The sequence below is a fragment of the Phytophthora parasitica genome, assembly GCF_000247585.1.
Source record: "Phytophthora parasitica INRA-310 unplaced genomic scaffold supercont2.26, whole genome shotgun sequence".
NCBI lineage: Eukaryota > Oomycota > Peronosporomycetes > Peronosporales > Peronosporaceae > Phytophthora > Phytophthora nicotianae.
The window spans coordinates 170,758-190,353 of NW_008649012.1; the positions used below are offsets into that span (position 1 = coordinate 170,758).

General features: G+C 48.8%; 9 protein-coding genes across 9 annotated transcripts; 5 read left to right on the forward strand and 4 right to left on the reverse strand.

The window, feature by feature from the left end:
• Positions 1-132: 132 nt before the first annotated feature.
• On the reverse strand, positions 133-1,706 carry PPTG_11044 (hypothetical protein; the record flags this gene model as incomplete). The annotated part of the gene is made up of 5 exons (XM_008907289.1): positions 133-153; positions 231-767; positions 832-1,152; positions 1,214-1,408; positions 1,476-1,706. The coding sequence occupies 5 exons, from the start codon at positions 1,704-1,706 to the stop codon at positions 133-135; spliced, it is 1,305 nt and encodes a 434-aa protein (XP_008905537.1).
• A 366-nt stretch (positions 1,707-2,072) lies between these two features.
• Positions 2,073-3,432, reverse strand: PPTG_11045 (hypothetical protein; the record flags this gene model as incomplete). The annotated part of the gene is made up of 3 exons (XM_008907290.1): positions 2,073-2,873; positions 2,934-2,990; positions 3,055-3,432. The coding sequence occupies 3 exons, from the start codon at positions 3,430-3,432 to the stop codon at positions 2,073-2,075; spliced, it is 1,236 nt and encodes a 411-aa protein (XP_008905538.1).
• Positions 3,433-3,624: 192 nt separating this feature from the next.
• Positions 3,625-6,464, forward strand: PPTG_11046 (V-type H(+)-translocating pyrophosphatase). The gene is made up of 2 exons (XM_008907291.1): positions 3,625-5,913; positions 5,984-6,464. Exons 1-2 carry the CDS (start codon positions 3,820-3,822, stop codon positions 6,293-6,295), a joined length of 2,406 nt encoding a protein of 801 aa, XP_008905539.1. The 5' UTR covers positions 3,625-3,819; the 3' UTR covers positions 6,296-6,464.
• On the reverse strand, positions 6,452-7,982 carry PPTG_11047 (hypothetical protein; the record flags this gene model as incomplete). The annotated part of the gene is made up of 5 exons (XM_008907292.1): positions 6,452-6,796; positions 6,869-6,979; positions 7,048-7,145; positions 7,206-7,751; positions 7,811-7,982. The coding sequence occupies 5 exons, from the start codon at positions 7,980-7,982 to the stop codon at positions 6,452-6,454; spliced, it is 1,272 nt and encodes a 423-aa protein (XP_008905540.1).
• A 207-nt stretch (positions 7,983-8,189) lies between these two features.
• Positions 8,190-13,915, forward strand: PPTG_11048 (hypothetical protein; the record flags this gene model as incomplete). The annotated part of the gene is made up of 8 exons (XM_008907293.1): positions 8,190-8,366; positions 8,446-8,834; positions 8,901-10,266; positions 10,337-10,414; positions 10,483-10,623; positions 10,693-13,249; positions 13,324-13,409; positions 13,471-13,915. The coding sequence occupies 8 exons, from the start codon at positions 8,190-8,192 to the stop codon at positions 13,720-13,722; spliced, it is 5,046 nt and encodes a 1,681-aa protein (XP_008905541.1). The 3' UTR covers positions 13,723-13,915.
• On the reverse strand, positions 13,666-15,960 carry PPTG_11049 (hypothetical protein). Its single transcript, XM_008907294.1, has 3 exons — positions 15,719-15,960; positions 15,296-15,643; positions 13,666-15,231 (listed from the first exon to the last, which is right to left on the reverse strand). The coding sequence occupies exons 1-3, from the start codon at positions 15,911-15,913 to the stop codon at positions 13,747-13,749; spliced, it is 2,028 nt and encodes a 675-aa protein (XP_008905542.1). The 5' UTR covers positions 15,914-15,960; the 3' UTR covers positions 13,666-13,746.
• A 1,054-nt stretch (positions 15,961-17,014) lies between these two features.
• On the forward strand, positions 17,015-17,341 carry PPTG_11050 (hypothetical protein; the record flags this gene model as incomplete). Its single annotated transcript, XM_008907295.1, has 1 exon — positions 17,015-17,341. The coding sequence occupies one exon, from the start codon at positions 17,015-17,017 to the stop codon at positions 17,339-17,341; it is 327 nt and encodes a 108-aa protein (XP_008905543.1).
• Positions 17,342-17,887: 546 nt separating this feature from the next.
• PPTG_22907 (hypothetical protein) lies at positions 17,888-18,283 on the forward strand (the record flags this gene model as incomplete). The annotated part of the gene is made up of 1 exon (XM_008907296.1): positions 17,888-18,283. The coding sequence occupies one exon, from the start codon at positions 17,888-17,890 to the stop codon at positions 18,281-18,283; it is 396 nt and encodes a 131-aa protein (XP_008905544.1).
• Positions 18,284-18,542: 259 nt separating this feature from the next.
• PPTG_11051 (hypothetical protein) lies at positions 18,543-19,480 on the forward strand (the record flags this gene model as incomplete). The annotated part of the gene is made up of 3 exons (XM_008907297.1): positions 18,543-18,874; positions 18,933-19,094; positions 19,150-19,480. The coding sequence occupies 3 exons, from the start codon at positions 18,543-18,545 to the stop codon at positions 19,478-19,480; spliced, it is 825 nt and encodes a 274-aa protein (XP_008905545.1).
• Positions 19,481-19,596: the final 116 nt, after the last annotated feature.

Consider the following 19,596-nt stretch of genomic DNA (forward strand, 5'->3'; position numbering starts at 1 on the left):
CAGTCGCAAGAGCGGCTTGTAGCGATAGTACTAGGCAGTGTAGATACGCCGCCGTCACAGTTGTATGGCAACGATACGTTACCAGGATTTGGTGACTTCCACGCAAAGTCAATCGTACGCACAGAGCTATCGTTACCACAACCGGTCACTTGACTGATAATATGATCTTCGAATGTACACAATGGCAAGCGATCCACCCATTCACTCCACGTATTATAATTCTCCTTTACCCAGTTGCATGCCGCTCGAAAATACGGGGATGGTTCAGTCGTGTCGCTAGATACTGTTACATACTCAGTCATTACATTGTTGATGTCTGCATCCCCAAGCGAGAATTTAGAGAACAGTGAGCCTGCGGGTTGATTCTTCACGATAGAAGCAGCAAATTTGATGGGCTGAAGGTTTGGATAATCCACATCCACGGGGTTATTCGTCTTCTTACCGTATCCGTTCTCACCGTAGTCTGCTGTCGACAGTTTGACACGTTCAGGATCTGTTCGTGGCAGGAATATTCGGTCAAATAGTCCCTTGTGTGTCACGTGGAAGATTTCCGGCTCCCAATGGATAAAGATCACTGGGGTGCCGTTCTTTGCCGCATCGTGCGCGTATTGGTTCACTCCGTCGTATCCGATGAAGCAAAAGTAGGCAGCAATTCCGAGATTGGAGACCACAGCCTGGAAGTAGCCACGATCGTATCGCGGATACATCATAGCGACGACCAAACACACTTTTCCAGCAGCTTCACGCTGCGTACAGGCCTCTGATTTCTCACAATGATCCATACAGCCCATGACGCCGTCCGGACAGTGGGTAGTGGGTGGAGGGTAGTACTTGGAGGCCTTGAATATGTCTGTTGATAAGGGTATCAGTCATTTTGTAGTCCATCCAGAAACCCGGGAAGTAGGGAGGTGTTGCCGCGGCCGCATCGAGCACAAACTGGTGAGTGGTGTACAGTCCAGTGCCGCCAAAGTATCCAACGCCACCGATCAAGTAGCTCTCGTTGAAGTAAACTCGTAGCCTGGACATGGAGCTGGAGGGCCAAGTTTCAACATTGAAGTGGGTCGGAGTGCAAATTCCTGTCTTTGCAGACGACATGCGCATCGTGATTTCTGCAGTCGGGCCGCCATAATTCAGAGAGACCTTGTAGCCAATCTAGAACAGAAAAAGCACTTTAGTTCAACACATTGGTATTGATATACTGTTGTCAACTCACCACTTCTTCTGCAACAACCGCCGCCACCATTGAAGCCAATACATGGGAGTCCCAGTCACCCACATCAATGGAAAGCGTTCCTTTCACTTCACCACGACTTGAGCCGTCCGATGGCTGGTTGGCTCCATAGAAGACCCCATTTCCCAAACATGCATCCGTGTACGCCGTTCCTGCTGCTGTTCGCGGATCATCAACCTGAGAAGAGCGAAAAACTATTCGTCAACTTTCTCCTGACAGGAACTAAGAAAAGGAAATGACTCACTGTGTATCGAGGATACTTGAGTGCTGCCTGCATGAACGGGTGAACAAGTCGTCCGCTGGAGTCACGTTCTTGGCTGGAGACTCCCTTCTCAGCTTCCATCTTCGTCACCCACGCTGAATCGAGGCAGGTGCCCAAGAATCTGTTAGGCCCCACCGGGTATTTCCCTGCGATGGCCACATTAGTGCAACGCAGGATAAAGATGGCAGCGTAGACAAGTAGCAGCGACAGCATTGCGTTCTAGTGGGAGCTATGAATCGCGATTTGAACAGTGAAACCCTCGAAGAAGAGGCTGTTTTGAAACTACCCGTGGCCATTTTCACCAGCGTTGACTCACCACTTGAGACGAGCAGGTAGGTAATTTTTAGACGCTCTGGCACCTTCAACGCTCGTGTCTGAAAAGTTTTTTTTTCTCCTATCTCGTGGCTTGGAATGAATAATACACAGGCAGTGATAAGAGCCACGCGGGTACACTTCTGTTTGGTACCTTTCAAACTCCGGAGAGAAAGTTTTACCAACAACAGGCTGATTTCGTTTTGGAATCTTCGTGACAGAATCGCATTGTTTTATCATCTTCCTCGTACTAGATCATGACTTCATTTACTTCTTGTACTCTTCGGAGACGAGTTTCGCGATCGTTGTAAGCTGCATGTTGCTGGTACCTTCGTAAATAGCTCCGATCTTTGCATCACGGTAGAATTTCTCCGCAAGTAAGTACTTGGTAAAACCAATGCCTCCAAGCATCTCAATGCACTTGGATGCCGTCTTCTCTGCTACACGCGAGGCATGAAGTTTTGCCATAGCAGCCTGTTTTACGAACGGTTGGCCGGCATCCTTGAGACGCGCAGCATTGTACACCAGCAATCGCGCCGTCTCGATATCGAGTGCTGCTTCTGCGTACTGGTGTTGCATCGCCTGGAACTCTCCAATTGGCGAGCCAAACTGCTGGCGATCGAACAAGTACGGCATTGTCTGGTCGTAGACTCCCTGTGCAAGCCCCAACATCTGCGACGCGATGCCGATACGTCCTTCATTCAACGTTCCGATAGCGATCTTGTATCCTTTGCCCAATTCTCCCAGAATGTTCTCCTTCGGTACCTTCACGTCCGTCAGAGTGACGGGACACGTCGACGATGCGCGGATGCCCAGCTTTTCCTCGGGTTTACCGATCTCCAGTCCTTCAGTGTCTCGGTCCACGATGAAGCACGTGATGCCCTTGTAGCCCTTGGACGGATCCACATTAGCAAACACCAGGTACACTCCGGAGTACTCAGCATTGGAGATCCACATCTTCTGGCCCGTGATGGAATAATAGCTGCCATCTGCAGAGGCCTCCGCCCGCGTCTTCAGTGCGAACGCATCACTCCCAGATCCGGCCTCAGTCAGACAGAAGCTGCCAATCTGCAGCACAGTATAATGTCAATATACTATTTCAATACTCATAAACTTCCATGCACGTACCATGTCCGTGCTAAGCCTCGGCAAATACTTTTCCTTCTGCTCCTCCGTGCCATGCACCTGCAACACAATTATCAGCATAAAATATACTAATAAAGCAGGATATTATAACTCTTTCACCCACCAGGAAGACGTTATTCACGACAGTATTCTGAAGATCCACAAGCAGTCCAACCACCGGATCCACTTTGGACAGCTCCTCGATGGTCAAGCAGAGACTCATGAATGAGGCCTCGCTGCCTCCGTATTCCCCTGGGATCTCCACCGACAGAAGTCCATTCTCAAACAGTCCGCGCGTGATGGTGTGGTCCATCTCCCCCGCTGTGTCCATGGCACGGACATTAGGCGCCACTACGTCGGCCGCGAATCGGGCCACAGTGTCCTTGAACATGGTCTCCTCCTCGGAAAGCTCCGTGATGGGGGCGAACGAGGACTCCAGGCGACGTCCCAGGGGGGAAGGGCGACGCAACGAGCGCGTAAGGCGGCGGGTGGCGGACAACATGGCAAATGACTTGAGCTGGACGTGGCAGATTTAAGAGTGACGGTCGCGGGCCCAAAGGTAACTTGAAGTTAATCTACAAACTCGTCAAACGATTTTGATAGGATGCACCAATCAGGAACGTTTCTAGGACAGCTGGTTGAAGTTACCTCGTTATAGTGACAGTTTAGTCATTTCAAGTCAGTCACTATTGCAAGGTAGAAAACAGCAGGTCAGATTCTGATCCGCACGCGTGTCAGTCAAAGAGCAGCAATCGAGAGGTCGGACCGTTCACGTCGACGCCAGCTACGTGATCCCCACTGCTTTCCGGTGCTGCACTCCGCTCTCTCTGTTCCCAAGGCATTCGTTCCGTGCTCTCCGCTTCTCTGAACTCCGCCTACAGCCAGCGTCATGCACGAGAAGACACAGGTTGACATCGAGTTCGGCATGTCGGACACTGCACCGCTGCACAGTGAGCCAGACCTCGAAGAAATGGGGTCGGGTGCGTCTGCGGCCTTGGCTTACGCCCGTACACTGGATCTACAGCCTCCGCTCATCGGTATCTCGGTGATAGGAGCGCTGCTGCTGCTGTTCGGTGGCAGCTTCCGCCCCATCTTTCTGGTCTTCACTATCTGCGGCTACGGCTCCGTATTCGCGCTCTACCTGTCACACTGGGTGCTATCCAAGGACGCAGGCACGACCGAGATGAAGGAAGTAGCCACGCCCATCCGTCAGGGAGCCGAGGGCTTTCTCAAAATCCAGTACACGGCCATCGCACGCATCGCTGTGGCCATTGCAGGCTTAATCTTCTTCAGCTACGCACTAAGACCCAGCAGCACGTTGAGCTCTGGTGTGGAGAAGCTCGGCAACTTCACGCTCGGTCTGGTATCCTCTGTAGCTTTCCTCATTGGTGCTGTATGCTCCGCCACAGCAGGATACGTGAGCATGTGGGTCTCGGCCAGGTCCAATATCCGCGTGGCCAGTGCGGCTCGTGGATCTTATGGAGACGCGCTACTAGTCTGCTTCAGAGGAGGAGCTTTCTCAGCTGTATTGGACATCACGCTCTGTGTCGGCGGAGTCAGTACACTGTATGTGATGCTGTACATGCTGTTCGGGTCGGTGCTTCGTCCGACGGAGATCCCGTTGCTGATGGTCGGCTATGGATTCGGAGCGTCCTTTGTGGCGCTATTCATGCAGCTTGGTGGCGGTATTTACACTAAGGCAGCTGATGTGGGAGCTGATCTGGTGGGCAAAGTGGAAGTGGGGATTCCAGAGGACGATCCACGTAACCCGGCGGTCATTGCTGACTTGGTGGGAGATATGGTCGGCGACTGTGTTGGCAGCAGTGCTGATGTGTTCGAGTCTGTTGCTGCAGAGATCATTGGAGCGATGATTCTAGGTGGAACTCTGGCGCGTGAGGCTCAACTGCCATATCCTGTGGCTTTTGTATTCTTCCCGGTGGTCGTACACGCCTTCGACATTGCTGTGAGCAGCGCTGGGATCTTCATGGTGCGAGCTCCCTCTGATGTTGAAGCTTCCCGTCCCGATCACAACCCAATGGCTACTCTACAGACCGGCTACAATGTCTCACTTTCATTGGCGCTGGTTGGCTTTGCTTTTACCACACGTTGGCTGCTTTACACACCGGAATACCCCTCGGCATGGATGAACTTCTTCCTCTGCGGTGTTGTCGGCATGCTCACAGCTTACGTGTTTGTCAAGTCGACACAATACTACACGGACTACGCTCACCCGCCTGTGCGTAGCATTGCGAAGGCCAGCACGACAGGCCATGGCACCAATATCATTACTGGTGTGGCTGTAGGCATGAAGTCTACTGTTGTGCCGACTCTTATGGTGAGTTTCGCTGTGATATCCGCTTACCACTTGGGTGCCAGCTCAGGTATTGGAGGAGTGGGGAACCGCCACGCTGGACTCTTTGGAACGGCTGTAGCAACTATGGGAATGCTGTCTTCGGCGGTGTTTGTGCTGGCGATGAACAACTACGGCCCCATCGCTGATAACGCTGGAGGTATCGCCGAGATGAGTCGTCAGCCGGACTACGTGCGTGATGCTACGGACAAGCTGGATGCTGCTGGCAATGTGACAAAGGCTATTACTAAGGGATATTCGATCGGCTCGGCTGCTCTTGCTTGCTTCGTGCTGTTCGGCGCTTTCATGGACGAGTTCTCAGAGTTCGCTGGTCGCGAGTTTAAGACGGTGGATATTGCTACGGTGGAGGTCCTGGTTGGCGGTCTGCTGGGTACTATGATGGTCTTCTTCTTTACTGGACTTGCTGTTGCTGCTGTGGGCGAGACCGCTGGTGAGGTTGTCAATGAAGTGCGCCACCAGTTTGAGATTTACCCGGGAATTATGGAGTACAAGGCGAAGCCCGACTACCGCACTTGCGTCGCGCTTGTCACCGAGGCTGCATTGAAGCAGATGCGTTTCCCAGGGTTGCTTGCTGTGCTGATGCCAGTCTCTGTCGGTATTATCTTCCGTGTGGTACGTTATTGTACAGAAGGTTTGTTGGCATTCTTGTGTAGTGATGCTAACCTTGTCTTCCTTTTGGTAGATTGGTGAGTACCAAGGGAAGCCACTGTTGGGAGCTGAGGCTTTAGCTGGCTACCTCATGTTCGGTACGGTGACCGGCATCATGATGGCTCTGTTCCTCGACAACGTGGGCGGCGCGTGGGATAACGCCAAGAAATACGTCGAGTTGGGCAACTTCGGAGGCAAAGGCAGCGAGGCGCACAAGGCTGCTGTCACTGGCGACACAGTGGGTGATCCGTTCAAGGATACGGCTGGGCCTGCGCTGCACGTGGTGATCAAGTTGTTGTCCACGACGGTGCTGGTGTTCGGCCCCCTATTCGTGTCGCGTGAATAAGGGACACTATACAGTTTTGTGGTGCCGAGCTGGGGACGTAATGACCGTAACCTCGATGAAAAAAAAAGGAAATACTGGGTAGCAATGTGCTTAGCTCTCGTGTCCTACATGTAAACAACGATTTCTAGTCCATTCGACTAGTATGTTCTCTTGTTATCAGGCTCTCGATATTGAGAGTGGATAGACCGGATTGTTAAGTTCTTGAAGGGATTCCTCACGTATAAAGGCCTCGTTATCCCATGTCGTCGCAACTGGGTCTGGTGGTACTCGAGTATTCAAGTCCGCCAGAAATCTCCGAGCGACGACTTGTGCGAGTTGACGCAGGTCTCCATTTCCAGGCACTTTCAATACTCGAACGACGTGGTAAATTCCAGTGAAAAGCTCTAAGCTGAGGAAAAGAGCCGCTCGGAGATGTTGAGTGCTTGGCCGTGGAGGGTTAGTATTCGATGGTGTAAGTGCCATAACGCAGGTCATAAATACTGTTTTCTCCATTGTGCTCGCCTTCAACGAGGAAACACAGCCATTAAAAAAATCATTAGTATTATACACATTCATGGACTGTAGTGAACGTACCCGAACAAGTCGCAAATCATAATCTATGAGGTTATAGTGTTGAAGTGGTTTGAATGTCTCCAAAAACTCTCCGAGAAATCGCTCGACGTCGAAAAGATGCTGGCAGATGCACTTGGTTGTAACAGCACAAGGCGTTAGAGAGGAGCTTCAGTCTGGGATATCAAGGCAGTCGAATCTACCGTAACGCCTGCCTTGAAGACCGCATCTGCCTTGTAGGGCCGACATTCCGTCACTTTTTGGAATTTGATCGGAGAAACTGATGGATAATACCAAGCATCTGCAAGTAGCTTCAGCTGAGTTATTACCACAACACATGCTTGCAACGTGCAGAACGTACTTTGAATGAAATATGAGATCCCCAGACCTCTTGGAGTCACTCCAATTAGTTCTTCAAACTGCGACTCCGTTTCACTTCGCCTGTATCGTTTTCTCCAAGTATGAAAAACGAGAACGTGCACCGCAGTCCCAGTATTAACGAGCAAGTGGTAGACATTCGTCCTCCCCTTCACAAGCTGCATCAACTGCCAACTCTCCATTTTCTGTGAGTTTACGTGCTGGCCAAACTCGAAACGTAAGCTCGTCACCGAAACAGCGAGCCCGCCATCGTCGAACATAGGCGACGGAGCCACCACCACTCGACATAGTCGAGAAATCTCTCGATCTTCCGTCAAACCTTCAGCCGTAACGGTGAGTACCAAATTATCGTCTACAGTCTGCCATACCTCCAAAAGGGTGCTCACTCCGTAGGCGGTAGCCCCTCCATCCACTGAAAGCTTGAACGCAATGTGAGGAACTTCTCCGTCCTCTCTCCAACCATAAAAATCTCGGAATTTAAATCGTCTCCATTGCACCACGTAGTGCGCGCCCAAAGTGACGCAATACACTGTTTAACGTTAGTGATATAAGCCATACATCGCTAAAAATTGTTCGATTTTATCATACCGAGGAAGTTCCCATCGCTGGAAAAGCCTAATAGAACGCCCCCTTGTTCCTGGCGAAATACCTGTCGCAAGCTGAGAGTTTGGCGCGGTAGATTTAGCTTGCAGGTAGGTCGTCCCACCACCTCTCGCTTTGCTAGAGCCGCGCAGACATTCCGGGCTCCGTGCGATCGCATCGATAATGTTTCGTGTAGTGGGGATTGTGTAGCTATTCAAGAGACAAGAGATAACCTTCCAGGTGGCTACATTTCGGTGGTCGGTATCTAAAAATTACCCGTAACTTACGACCCGTAATTCTGAGTGGTCGTAACCTACGGGTGAAAAGTCGGATGTTGTGTGTAGTATTTTTACTCAAGCAGTACATGTCCAGGTTCACCTGAGTAATGCCGTCGCGCAACGAGATTGTTCCCATGGAGGCGACGCTAGATCCGCCACTGGCCAAGCAACACTCCAAATCTCAGGTTTACACCGAAAATGTACCAAATATCAAGAGCGAAAGAGTAGAAGCTACACCTCCTGTACGAAATCGCCGTCGTCGAAATGCCATCTTTGAAATGAAGGTGAGCTCCTAAAGTGTACTTCATAATGTAACCTCATTGCTAGCTTCTAACCTTTCTGTTCTACATGCTGTTTCTACAGAGATTTGGTGCAGATTTTGCCTTTTTCAATTTATTTTCTAGAGATCATTGGCTTCGACGGCGAGTTATTCTACTCGTATCACATCGGTTCTTTGACCGCTTCATCGTTTTAGCTATCGTTCTCAACTCGATTATCCTAGCACTGTCGGATTTCTCAGTCGTCGACAAGAATTTGAATCCAGCAAGCCCAGGATTCACGTATCGCGACGGTTCTATTGTCCCGGCCACTTCATTTCTAAACGAGATCGTGAACCTATCGGAGATCCCGTTCACCTCCATTTTCACAGCCGAGTGTTTGCTGAAAATCATAGCTATGGGCTTCGTAAGAAGCAAAGGCGCGTACATGCGGGATCCGTGGAACGCTCTCGATTTCGTAGTCGTCATAGCAAGGTAAACTACTGACCTCTGTCAGCGATTGTGCTAAATTTTAATGTTTTGTGCGTTTTATTTTTCCAGCTTGGTTGCAATTCTACCGACCATTCCGAATGTTTCCGTGATCCGAACGATCCGAGTATTGCGTCCACTGCGGTCATTATCGATGATCCCGGGTATGCGCGTGATTATTTCAGCATTACTTAAAGCTCTCCCTGCACTAGGCAACGTCGTGGTGCTCCAAATATTTCTCTTTTTCATGTTTTCCATTCTCGGAAACCAGTTATTTGGTGGCGATATGACCAGACGATGTCGACTTACCGAGTTTCCTGTGCGAATACCAGTCGACGAGCTAAATCCTCACGGCATTTGGCCTGTTTCAAACGGTTATTTATCATCTGTGCTCGCCAATCCAGAGGCTTATCGATGTCTGAATGCCCCACTTCTCGAAGTCGAATCTGGAAATTTTATCAAAGAAACATCGCCTTGGTACACTGCACAGCCATGTTTTTGGCCTGTCAACCCAGACGATACGCAACTTTGTGCTAGACCTTCTTACTCTGGCAATCACCAGTGCGTTTCTGGACAAACTTGTGGAGGAAATTACGACGTCTTCGGCAATCCGCGATTTCTTAACAGTATCGTAATGGACGACGCTCTCTACCAAGATGCACTCGATTATGGTCTGACAACGTTTGATAGTATAGGCCACTCAGCCGTCACGTTCTTTCAAGTCATAACGTCGGAAGGATGGACAAATATCATGTACATGTGCATGGACTCGACACAACCAACCATCGCAGTCTTGTTTTTCCTCGCATTCGTGGTTTTCGACTCTATCTTCGTCATGAACTTGATGCTTGCAGTCATCTCCGATGAGTTTAACATCGAAGAACCTCCGTGCAATCCTACACTTGCACTGAAAAAACTTCCAGAGAAACAATCACGTTTCAAACCGCGTATCCCGTTGCTGTACTACATCGCCTCGCACCCGGTGTTTTCAACATTCGTCATGTGTGCCATCTTTGCCAACACTGCTGTACTCTCTTTGGACCATTATCCGGTGTCAGATACGATGGACGCTGACCTTGAGATCATCAACTTCGCACTTACTTGTGTGTTTGTCGCTGAAATGGTAATTAAAGTTGCCGGCCTCGGAATTCACCTGTACACACGCGACAGATTTAATCTTTTTGACGCGTTTATCGTCTTGATGGGATTGCTTGAAATGGCGCTGTCGCCACCGTCGTTCCTGTCCGAGAATCCGCCAAAGAAGGGCTCAGTCTCATCGCTGCGATCGTTTCGACTACTACGTCTGTTTAAACTAGCTCGCAACTGGAAGTCATTACGACAACTACTTGAGATGGTGGGGCGTGCCCTTGCAAGTATCGCGAATTTCGGGGTGCTATTGCTCATTTTCATTTACGTCCTTGCTCTGGTGGGCATGCAGGTGCGTTGATTACATTCTGGAATTTGGACGTGCTATAGACTTTTTCACACCTAACATGTTCACAAACTAGTTTTTTGGAAATACCATGCGATTCGACAGCAACGGATATCCAACGATATACAACATAAACGACTATTGGTCTGGCACAGTGAGTTACGTACTCTGCATGCATTCTGAATATCCTTCTATTGACAATTTCTGGTTTGATTTCTTTAGGTTCCTCGACTTCATTTCGACACTTTTCTGTGGTCCTCGATCACAGTTTTTAAAATAATCACCACTGACAACTGGAACGAAGACATGTACAATGTTATTCGAAGCAACGGCATGTTCGCAGGTCTTTACACAATTTTACTGGTGAGCAGCAAGTGCCTTGAAGCTGTCGGGTTCTTCTCCTTTTCCAATGCACTAACGCTATTTATGTAGATCGTCTTCGGTAACTTTATTATGATGAATCTCTTCTTAGCTCTTCTACTTGATAAATTCAGCCTTGACGACACAGACGAGGATCGCAACGTAAAAAATCTCGCACGAATGTTGACATCAGCAAAAATTACGCCAACGCCGCTGCCAACCTTAGAGGACAAAAACGCCATTCATAGTAATCTCGACAAAACGAAACTTGAAGATCAACTCTCCGACAGTTCTCAACCCGCCAACCCGGACAAACTTACTAGCCACGTTCAATCAGGACCTAATATCTCTGCAGTTCCAGAGAGACTGAAAGCTACATCCAGCTGGGAAATCGTAAAGCTACAACAACTCGACATGAGCAGCCTGTTAGCACGTATCATCCGGCAAGTCAGCCAGTTTCTTGGTGCAAAACCCAAATCGGATGAAGAACCCAGCGGTGAACGCGATAAAGTTAAGGCTGATTGCAGCCTGAAGGGTACTTCTCTCTTCATATTCACAGAAGACAGTCGCGTGCGGCAGTGGACGCTCAAGTTGATCGTGCATCCGTATTTCGACTCTGTTGTTTTGTGTCTCGTCACTGTGTCGAGTATTACTCTGGCCATTGATAACCCACTGCAGAATCCAGAGTCTACGTTAGCGACTGGACTCAAGCGCTTGGACACAGTATTTGCAATCATCTTCACCTGTGAGATGGCCGTTAAGATCGCAGCCATGGGACTTGTGCTACACAAAGGAGCTTATCTACGCAATGGTTGGAACATTCTCGACTGTGTAATTGTCATCTCGTCCCTAGTCATGCTGGCCGAGGCTTCTAGTAGTCGTCATTCATTGAAATCTCTTCGATCTCTACGTGCCTTTCGCGCGTTTCGGCCACTGCGAGTGATCAGCCGCAGACCGGGGCTTAAACTCGTCGTGAACGCGTTGATCGAAGCCATTCCCGCTGTATTCAACGTACTGATCATCTGTGCACTCTTCTACCTCATGTTCAGTATCTTCGCTGTCACTTACCTTAAAGGCAGACTAAACTCCTGTAGTGGAGACGTATTCAACGCGCTGTCGGATGCTCAAGTGAATTTTCTCGTGAATCCTAAGCCGTGGTCTTCGCTCTCACTTGACCAACAGCAATGGTTCGCTAACACAAATTGTATCGGGTTTCCTACTGATTCTTTAACGTCAAAGTACGTGTGTGGATGCTGGGGTGCCGACTGGGGTCCTGTCGTTCCGCAGAACTTTAATAATGTTGGCAACGCTATGATCACGTTTTTTGAGATGTCGACAACGGAGAACTGGAGTTTACTCATGATAGCGTGCATCGATGCAACCGGCATTGATATGCAGCCGATACGCGACTACAACATGTGGTGGGCTGCGTTTTTCGTTAACTTCATGATGTTCGGCAGCTTCTTCGTTGTCAATTTGTTCATTGGCGTCATCATCAATAACTTTAACAAAATGACGGATGCTCTAGGAGACTCCTTCATGTTGACATCCGAGCAGAAAAAGTGGATAAAAGCCCAAAAAGCAGCAGCCAGGGTGGGTCCTCAGCGGGTTTTCGTACCATTCAAACATCCCGTGCGGCGTGTGGTCTTCTTCTTTGTAAGACACAAACGATTTGAGTGGTTCATAATGATCTGTATCATTGTCAATATGTTGCTTATGGCCACGCAGTACTACGGACAGTCGACTATACACATTACGATTGTGAATAATCTCAATGAGATATTCGCCGGGATATTCACTTGCGAGGCAATGTTAAAGATCGTCGCGTATGGACTTGTGTACTTTGAGGATAACTGGAATCGTTTCGACTTCTTTGTCGTGCTCGGTACACTCGTAAGTATCGTACTTGAGGCACTGACGACAGCCCATCTACGAGCTTTCACTGTGCTTGCTCGCGTGTTTCGTGTAACTCGTTTAATCCGACTCGTTAAAGCTTCAAAGGGCGTTCGCCATATCCTGACAACTCTTTACTTGGCTCTGCCGGGTCTCAGCAACGTGACTTCAATTCTCCTTCTCTTACTCTTTATCTACGCTACTATGGGAGTTCAAATGTTCGCCAAAGTGGGTTCAAGCGACAACATCGACATGCACGCTAATTTCCAGAGCTTTGGCAGAGGATTTCTCTTCATGATACGCGCTGCAACTGGAGAGAGCTGGGATGACTGTATGCACGACTTCGCCTCCAGTCCTGAAGGCTGTGTTGACGATCCACCCTATGACCCTAATATGTGTGGCTTCAGTGACTCTGACGACTGTGTTCCGCTCAACGGATGTGGACACCCTATCGCGTATCTGTTCTTCTGCTCCTTCACACTATTCGGAACGTACGTGATGCTTAATGTGACTGTGGCGGTGATTCTCGATAGCTTTTCTGTCTCAAATGAAGATGAGGAACCACTCATTGACCCCGAATTATTGAGTGAATTCCAGAGCAAGTGGGCGAAAGTGGATCCGAAGGCCAAAGGATTCATCCCTGTAGTCAAGTTATATGCAGTCATCGCGCTTCTTGAGCCTCCACTCGTGAAATTCGAAGCTGTGGGCGACAAGAATGCCTTCCTACATTTTATGAGTAAGATTATGCTATCTGAAAATTTGGATTTGGGATATGTTAAACTTACTTCTTATAATGTTGAAAACGAGCAGGTACTCTACATTTACCCATGTACGAGGGTGATACCGTGTATTTCACAGACACTCTGCTCGCTATGACCCGCGAGATGGTTAAAGACGTACGCACATCAATTCTTACAATAATTTGACAAATTCGGGTACTGATATGTTCTTGTACAGGATATTGATGATGAACTCGAAGGGATAGGAAATATTAAGCTTCTATCCGTCGATCATCCTGGCCATCACCGCCTTCACTACCAGGCACACGAGTACTTTGCAGTACGTCGTATTCAACGCTCCGTCGCTACCTGGTTACAAGTCAAACGACAGATGGAGAAACGGAGCATGGACGAGTACAAGAACAAGATCAAGAAGCCCACCACCCGTCCTAAGAGGCATCGTGGATCTCTCGTTGTCACAACCGGATAAGTCACGAGCTTCATGGTTTATGGGTTACTCTTCAGTGATAGGATTTTCGGTTGGACTAGAATTTGGACCACGTTGTGTAAAACTGTTCCGGAGTGAGAGACACATGGTCGTGAGCGACGCCAGGCTTTGTTGTCGGAATATGAAGCGCGCAGTAAGATCCGCCAAGGCGTAATTAGGGAAAATACACTCCATCTCCTTCTTGATCCCGGACTCGCACATTTTACACACGATGGACGACGGTACATCTATGCTGCCACACTTGGTTAAACACGCGGCACAGTATGTGTGGCCACAAGGTGCAAGTGTCATGGGTTGCGTAAATAGCTGCATGCACTGCAGACATGTAAATGTGCTTTCTGATGCATTTTCAGCTTCGAGAAGGGAATTTACAGTTTTCTCCAGTGAATCTTGAGTGTTTCGCAGTAACTTGATGGACTCACGAGGCAGCACACGTTGTTTGAGTTCGGTCATCTCCAGGGTATGGGCGTCGTTAAGCTGTTGTTCCTTTCTCAAATCTTTGTACAGTGCCTCAATTTTGTCGCTTAGTTCTCCATTTTCATTCTGCAAGAGCACGAGTTGGCTCTGAAAAGACTCGGATTTGTATCTTTCTCGAGACACTGTCTTCTTGTAGCCGACCTCCATCTGATCTTGAGTTTCTTGTAAGTTTTGAATAGTGTCTTGCAGTTCATCGCGGCTCTGTTGGAGCTTTTCGAACTCAGATCGAAGACTCTCCAGTTCGTTGGTGACTTTCTCCAGATTACTAACAGTTTCGTCGTGAGCCTCGGGGTTGATGACCTCTTCGACTGTCTGAGTAGAGACTTCTGTTACCGATTTTTCAGGAAGACTGGAGTTGTTGTTTATCGACTTTGGCAATGTATCGTTCTCATTCTGCTGCTCTTGCAACGTATTGTTTTCCTTCTCCTGCTCTTGCAATGTACTGTTCTCCTTCAACTGGTCTTGCAAAGTACTGTTCTGCTTCCGCAGCTCTTCAATTGTTAAGACTTGATTTTCTAGCTCGGTCTGTAGATGCTCCTTATCACTTTTCGCTTCCTGTAGAGCTACACGTCCCGCTTCTAGACGCTCTTCATCCAATCGAAGTTGTTCTTCCAGTGCTTTCTTCTCCTCATTCAGTAATGTCAACGCTTCATACGTAGCAGCCTTTTGCCGAGCCATCTGTAAGGCTTGGACTGTATCATCTTGAGAAAGCTGTTTGATTCCTAGCAGCTCTGTATTGGCTTTGCGTAATTCGTCTTGTAATCCTGCATATCGCTTGTCTCGCTGCTCGACCTCATCCTCCAGGCGCATCAATGTCTGCATTAGAGTCCCGATTTCTTCATCTTTTGTTTGGAGTGACTTGGTTACGTCCTGTAAGCTTGCAATATGTGCCTCTGCCTTGTGTGCTCGTTCCTCAGCCTCGCGTTGTTTCTTGTTACAGATCTCAAGCTCTTGTCTTGTAACACTCAGCATTGATTCAATCTCAGTAATCTCATTCTCCATCGCTCTCTTCACCTGCAGTTCAGCAACAACTTTCGTTGGTATTAAACATAGCCATGATGGTAGGAAGTTTACATACCTCCACAAATTCTTCGGACATTTTATCGAGCTGAGCGACGTGTGCTTGTAAGTTGTTGCACCGGGAATTGGATCCTTCGAGGTCGACTTGTAATGCCTTTTTGTCTTTCTGTAGTTTTTTTATCTCCTTTTCCAAGATGATAACCTTTCCACTAGCAACATCGTTTCGTTGAAGATGTTGCTGAAAGTCCAGAATTTTATTCATCAACGCTTCTTTCTCCACGTTTGTCGATGTTTTTAACTTTGTATGCTCGTCTTGAAGCAGTTTTTCGCGCTTTTTTACAGTGTCGACCTCACGTTGGCATTGCTCCAATGTGTTGCGAAGGTATTCCACTAGCTTTTCATCTTTCTACTCGATAAAAGACGTCACACAAGCAGTTAGGATTGTCAGGTAAAGGAAAAAGTTGTTCATCCGAGGTCGTACGTTCAGCCTGTGAACTGTCGAACGCAGTCCAACGATCAGCGCTGACTGAGAGTTGATCGTGCTGTTGAAGTTCTCTGCCTCGGCCAGAAGATGTGCGTTATGCTGCTGCAAAGTCCCCAGTTGAAGATTTGCTTCAGCCTGAGCGTTTTCAAGTTGTTCGATCTTCGACAAGAGCTTTTTGTTGTTCTCCGTCATGTGTTGACACCTCTTCTCAAGCGACAGCACCTACAACTCAACATTTTATCAGTGCTTCTCTATCCTCCACAGTTATTGCTAACCACACCTTTCTCTGATACGATATTTCCATTTGCGTATGCTGTTGCAATGCTACCGTCGACGCTGACAGCATAGAACCATTGTGAATATCAGGCAATCGTGCGTCACTATTGCGCATAGTCTTCTGCTTCTGAAGCACAACAGACTTCTCTTCTTCCACCTTTTGCTCTTCTCTGGTTTCTGCGCATATTTGCCGGTCAGTTGAAACATTACGACATCTCATTTCGATCCCTACCATTAAGTTTAGCTATTGCTTCGGCAAGTTGCGCCACTTCCTGCCTTAATGAAGTTGACAATGTCTTCTCTTTTTGGTTCAGTACTGTAAGAGCCGATATATTCTCCTGCAGCGCTGCAATGGTTATACTCGACTCGAGCTGCTCTCGTCGTGGTCGTTGAAAAGTGAATAATTGAGGTCCCTGGCGGTTGGTTCTAACTCCTGCCTTGCGACTACGGACATCATTGCCAATTTCCTGGTTCGACGAAGCGATTGACTTTGGAGATTCCACCGGCTTTCCAGCGGAAGTGCGTCGTAACCGCACGGATGCCACGCCTGTGTGTCCAGGCTCTCGTGTCGATGGTGGCGGACCAGGGACCGATGCCATCGTCTGTCTGCAAAAACTTTGAGCAGTCGCGTCGACTGGACAAGTTGAAATCGAAGAGTGTTTGTAAAAGTGATTGTCTAGTAGAGTTTTGCAATACATGGAACGCAGCTTAGTGTTCTGCAGGTAAGTGTCAAAATGGCAATACCGAGCGAACTTGGTTGAAAAGTTACAACACCGATGGAGAATCTCCGAGATGCGGGATTTCAACTTGCAAATCCCCATGTTGCTTTTGGTCGTTAGTCGGACTGCCTGACTTGCCCAAGGTGATCCCAAAGCCCCTTCTCAGGAGCGGCTTGAGCTCAATTTCCCTCTCACTACGTCAAAATCGACCCCGATGCGTCGCCATTGCTTTCTGCTCGTGATAATTTCCATCCAAGCAGCATGCTGCTATAGCCTTGCCGACGCTGAAGGTGCCGCAATGGTGGAGAACTCAGCGCCGGACTCTGCCCGCGAGATCGGCAACTTGAGGCGCTATCTCAAGGGCGCCAAGACAACGACAGACGAAGAGCGAGCGTTTCCAGGCGTGACCAGCCTGAAAGCACTTGTGCAGAAGATTCCGAATGTCGATAAACTCAAGAGCATGGTTAAGGCAAATCCCGCCCTAGCGAACGCCAATGTGTTCGTGTCCAAGAATCCGAGGCTCAATGCTGCTCTACTCGTTGTGAAGGGACAATTGAAGCCGCTAGCGATTATAGGCGCCTTAGCACTGACTGGCGGCTACATTATGTATCTTATCAAGAAATAACAAGTCCGAACGTCAGGGTCTACTAAGCGTAAATGAAGATCAACCTGCAACTAGCAAAATAAAAACAAAAGCAAAAGAAGAGTCTACAGGTAATACCTCGACTCTTTTTGAATTGCCGGAATAAAATTTCTAGCCAGCCACTTGAACATGACACTTGAATGACTGGTCACTGCGGAGTAAGCTAGTGTAATGAAATATCCTTCTTGTCCCTCGCTTTCTTGTATCTATCAGAGTAGGTATTTGTACGGTATCCCCCCGTCTGGTTGGCTTGTTCGGTCAAGGCGATGGCTGGTCGGCGTTGGTTGCTGCTACTAGTGCCGCTACTTGTGGTCTTCTACGGGCTGCTCATAATGACGACGACGGGCGGAGGATACGAGGGGGCCCTGAAGGCCAGAGGAGCGTCACGGGAACGTGACGCACCACCTTAAGTCCCAATCCTAGCAGCAAACGGAGAATATCGATCGAGGAGGGGTCGCGTATGTATGCACAATAAAATGGAGGTGGAGTGTATCTCTCATGTGAGAGTTGCGATGTCGGCAAGTGTACATGTATCATCGCAGATTGGAGCTGTCGGAGGCTCCGACTCGGAGCAGTCGAAGAAGCTACTGTTCCGTATGGACGATACTTGAGCACGTTGATATGCGTGGACACCTGGTAAAGCATGCTGTGGGTCATCACAGAGGAAACTCTTCCGGTTCCGTTATTCCTTCGGCGACAAGAAACTTTCTAGCTTGCTTTCGAGATGGTCATTGCGCCCTACTCATTCTCATTGGAGTTCCAAGCTGGACATGGCCAACACATGCGGGAGTACTAGTACTCTGCACTACACGCCCGCAGACAATCAAGATTCTGAAATGCTGTCCGTGGACCGTAAAGCTCTGCAAGATCCGAACCCAAAAGGTATCCCAAAGCACACTCCCGACCACGACTACCAAGAGCTGAGCTCCGAGTATCTCCCTATTATTCGATCCACGGGAGGCTCCACCCCATTACGAATTGTTACAACGATTTGGATACTTGCAACACTGCAACGCGAGACGTATCAACGCAGTAGACGAATGCGACGGTATCAAAATTGACACTTTGTATCGTCCCATCCACACTTCAACAAGAGGTTCACAAAGACTCTTGGCACCACATTTCGCAGATTTGCTCTTTCGATGGAGGAGGACTGTCACAACAAATCTCCTTCTGCTTGTCGATGGTTAAGCACGCGCTGATCGTCGGCGCCTCCTCGGGCATTGGGCTCGCTGTGGCGCATAAGGTGGCGCCTATGGTGGACAAGTTGACGTTGTGTTCACGGAGGTGTCCACCGGACCTGGTAGCGTCCATAAGGGCTAAGAATCCGAGTCTAGACGTGGTTTATGAGCGTTTGGACGTTTCTCTATTGCATGAGGTGCGCAAGTTCACTACGAGACACAAGGACACCAAGTTCGACTGGATCGTCCTCACTGCAGGCATCCTCTCGCTCAATGGACGCACCGAGACTCAAGAGGGGCTTGATGTCAAGATGAGCACGCACTACTACGGACGGTGCGTGCCTGTAGTAGAGGAGAAGATGGGGTACTGAGCCTGACGGTGTTGCTGGCAGGTTCATGCTAGTTCACGACTTGCTGGCGGGGCTAGACCGACCAGGTGTGCGCGTACTCAATGTACTGGGAGCTGGACGGGGTGGGGCTCCTTACCTTAATGACTTGGATCTGAAGAAAAACTACTCGATCAAACACTGCGCTGATACGACGACACTCTACTCGTACGTGTTTAAGACTTCAGATATGTGCTATTTGGTGACTAATGTTTGTTGATAGGGACCTGATGGCGCAGGCTTTGTCGGAGCATGCACCCAATGTGTCGTTCATGCACCTGTACCCTGGTTTCGTGAACACTGGGCTGTTCGACCGCTTTCCATGGTATGTTCGAGTACCATCCAAGATCTTCGCAGTAATCGCGGCGCACTCGCCCGAACGATGTGCTGAGTACTTGGTCGCCACGCTCACAAAACCTGAATTTGCTGCGGGCTGGAAACTGCTTGGAGAGCGCGGAGAGCCGCTAGCAAAGACGAAATACCACACGGACAAGCTCAAGAACATTGTCTGGGAGCACACGCTCAAAACCATTGACAGTGTCATGAAACAATGAGTTGAAGGCACGCACGCACCCAGAATTAATGTTTGCAAAATTGCAAAACACCTGATATTTTTTCGTGCGCTAGTTGTCGTCTTACAAATACCAAATCAATGCATTTGCAACTACAA

Bases quoted from the DNA above. Each gene is read 5' to 3' on its own strand.
- PPTG_11046 (XM_008907291.1), top strand. From the start codon at position 3,820: ATGCACGAGAAGACACAGGTTGACATCGAGTTCGGCATGTCGGACACT. The intron at 5,914-5,983 runs GTACGTTATTGT...TCCTTTTGGTAG, and splicing joins TCGGTATTATCTTCCGTGTG to ATTGGTGAGTACCAAGGGAA.
- PPTG_11049 (XM_008907294.1), bottom strand. From the start codon at position 15,913: ATGACGGAGAACAACAAAAAGCTCTTGTCGAAGATCGAACAACTTGAA. The intron at 15,644-15,718 runs GTACGACCTCGG...TTTATCGAGTAG, and splicing joins CGACAGTTCACAGGCTGAAC to AAAGATGAAAAGCTAGTGGA. The intron at 15,232-15,295 runs GTATGTAAACTT...GCTGAACTGCAG, and splicing joins TGTCCGAAGAATTTGTGGAG to GTGAAGAGAGCGATGGAGAA.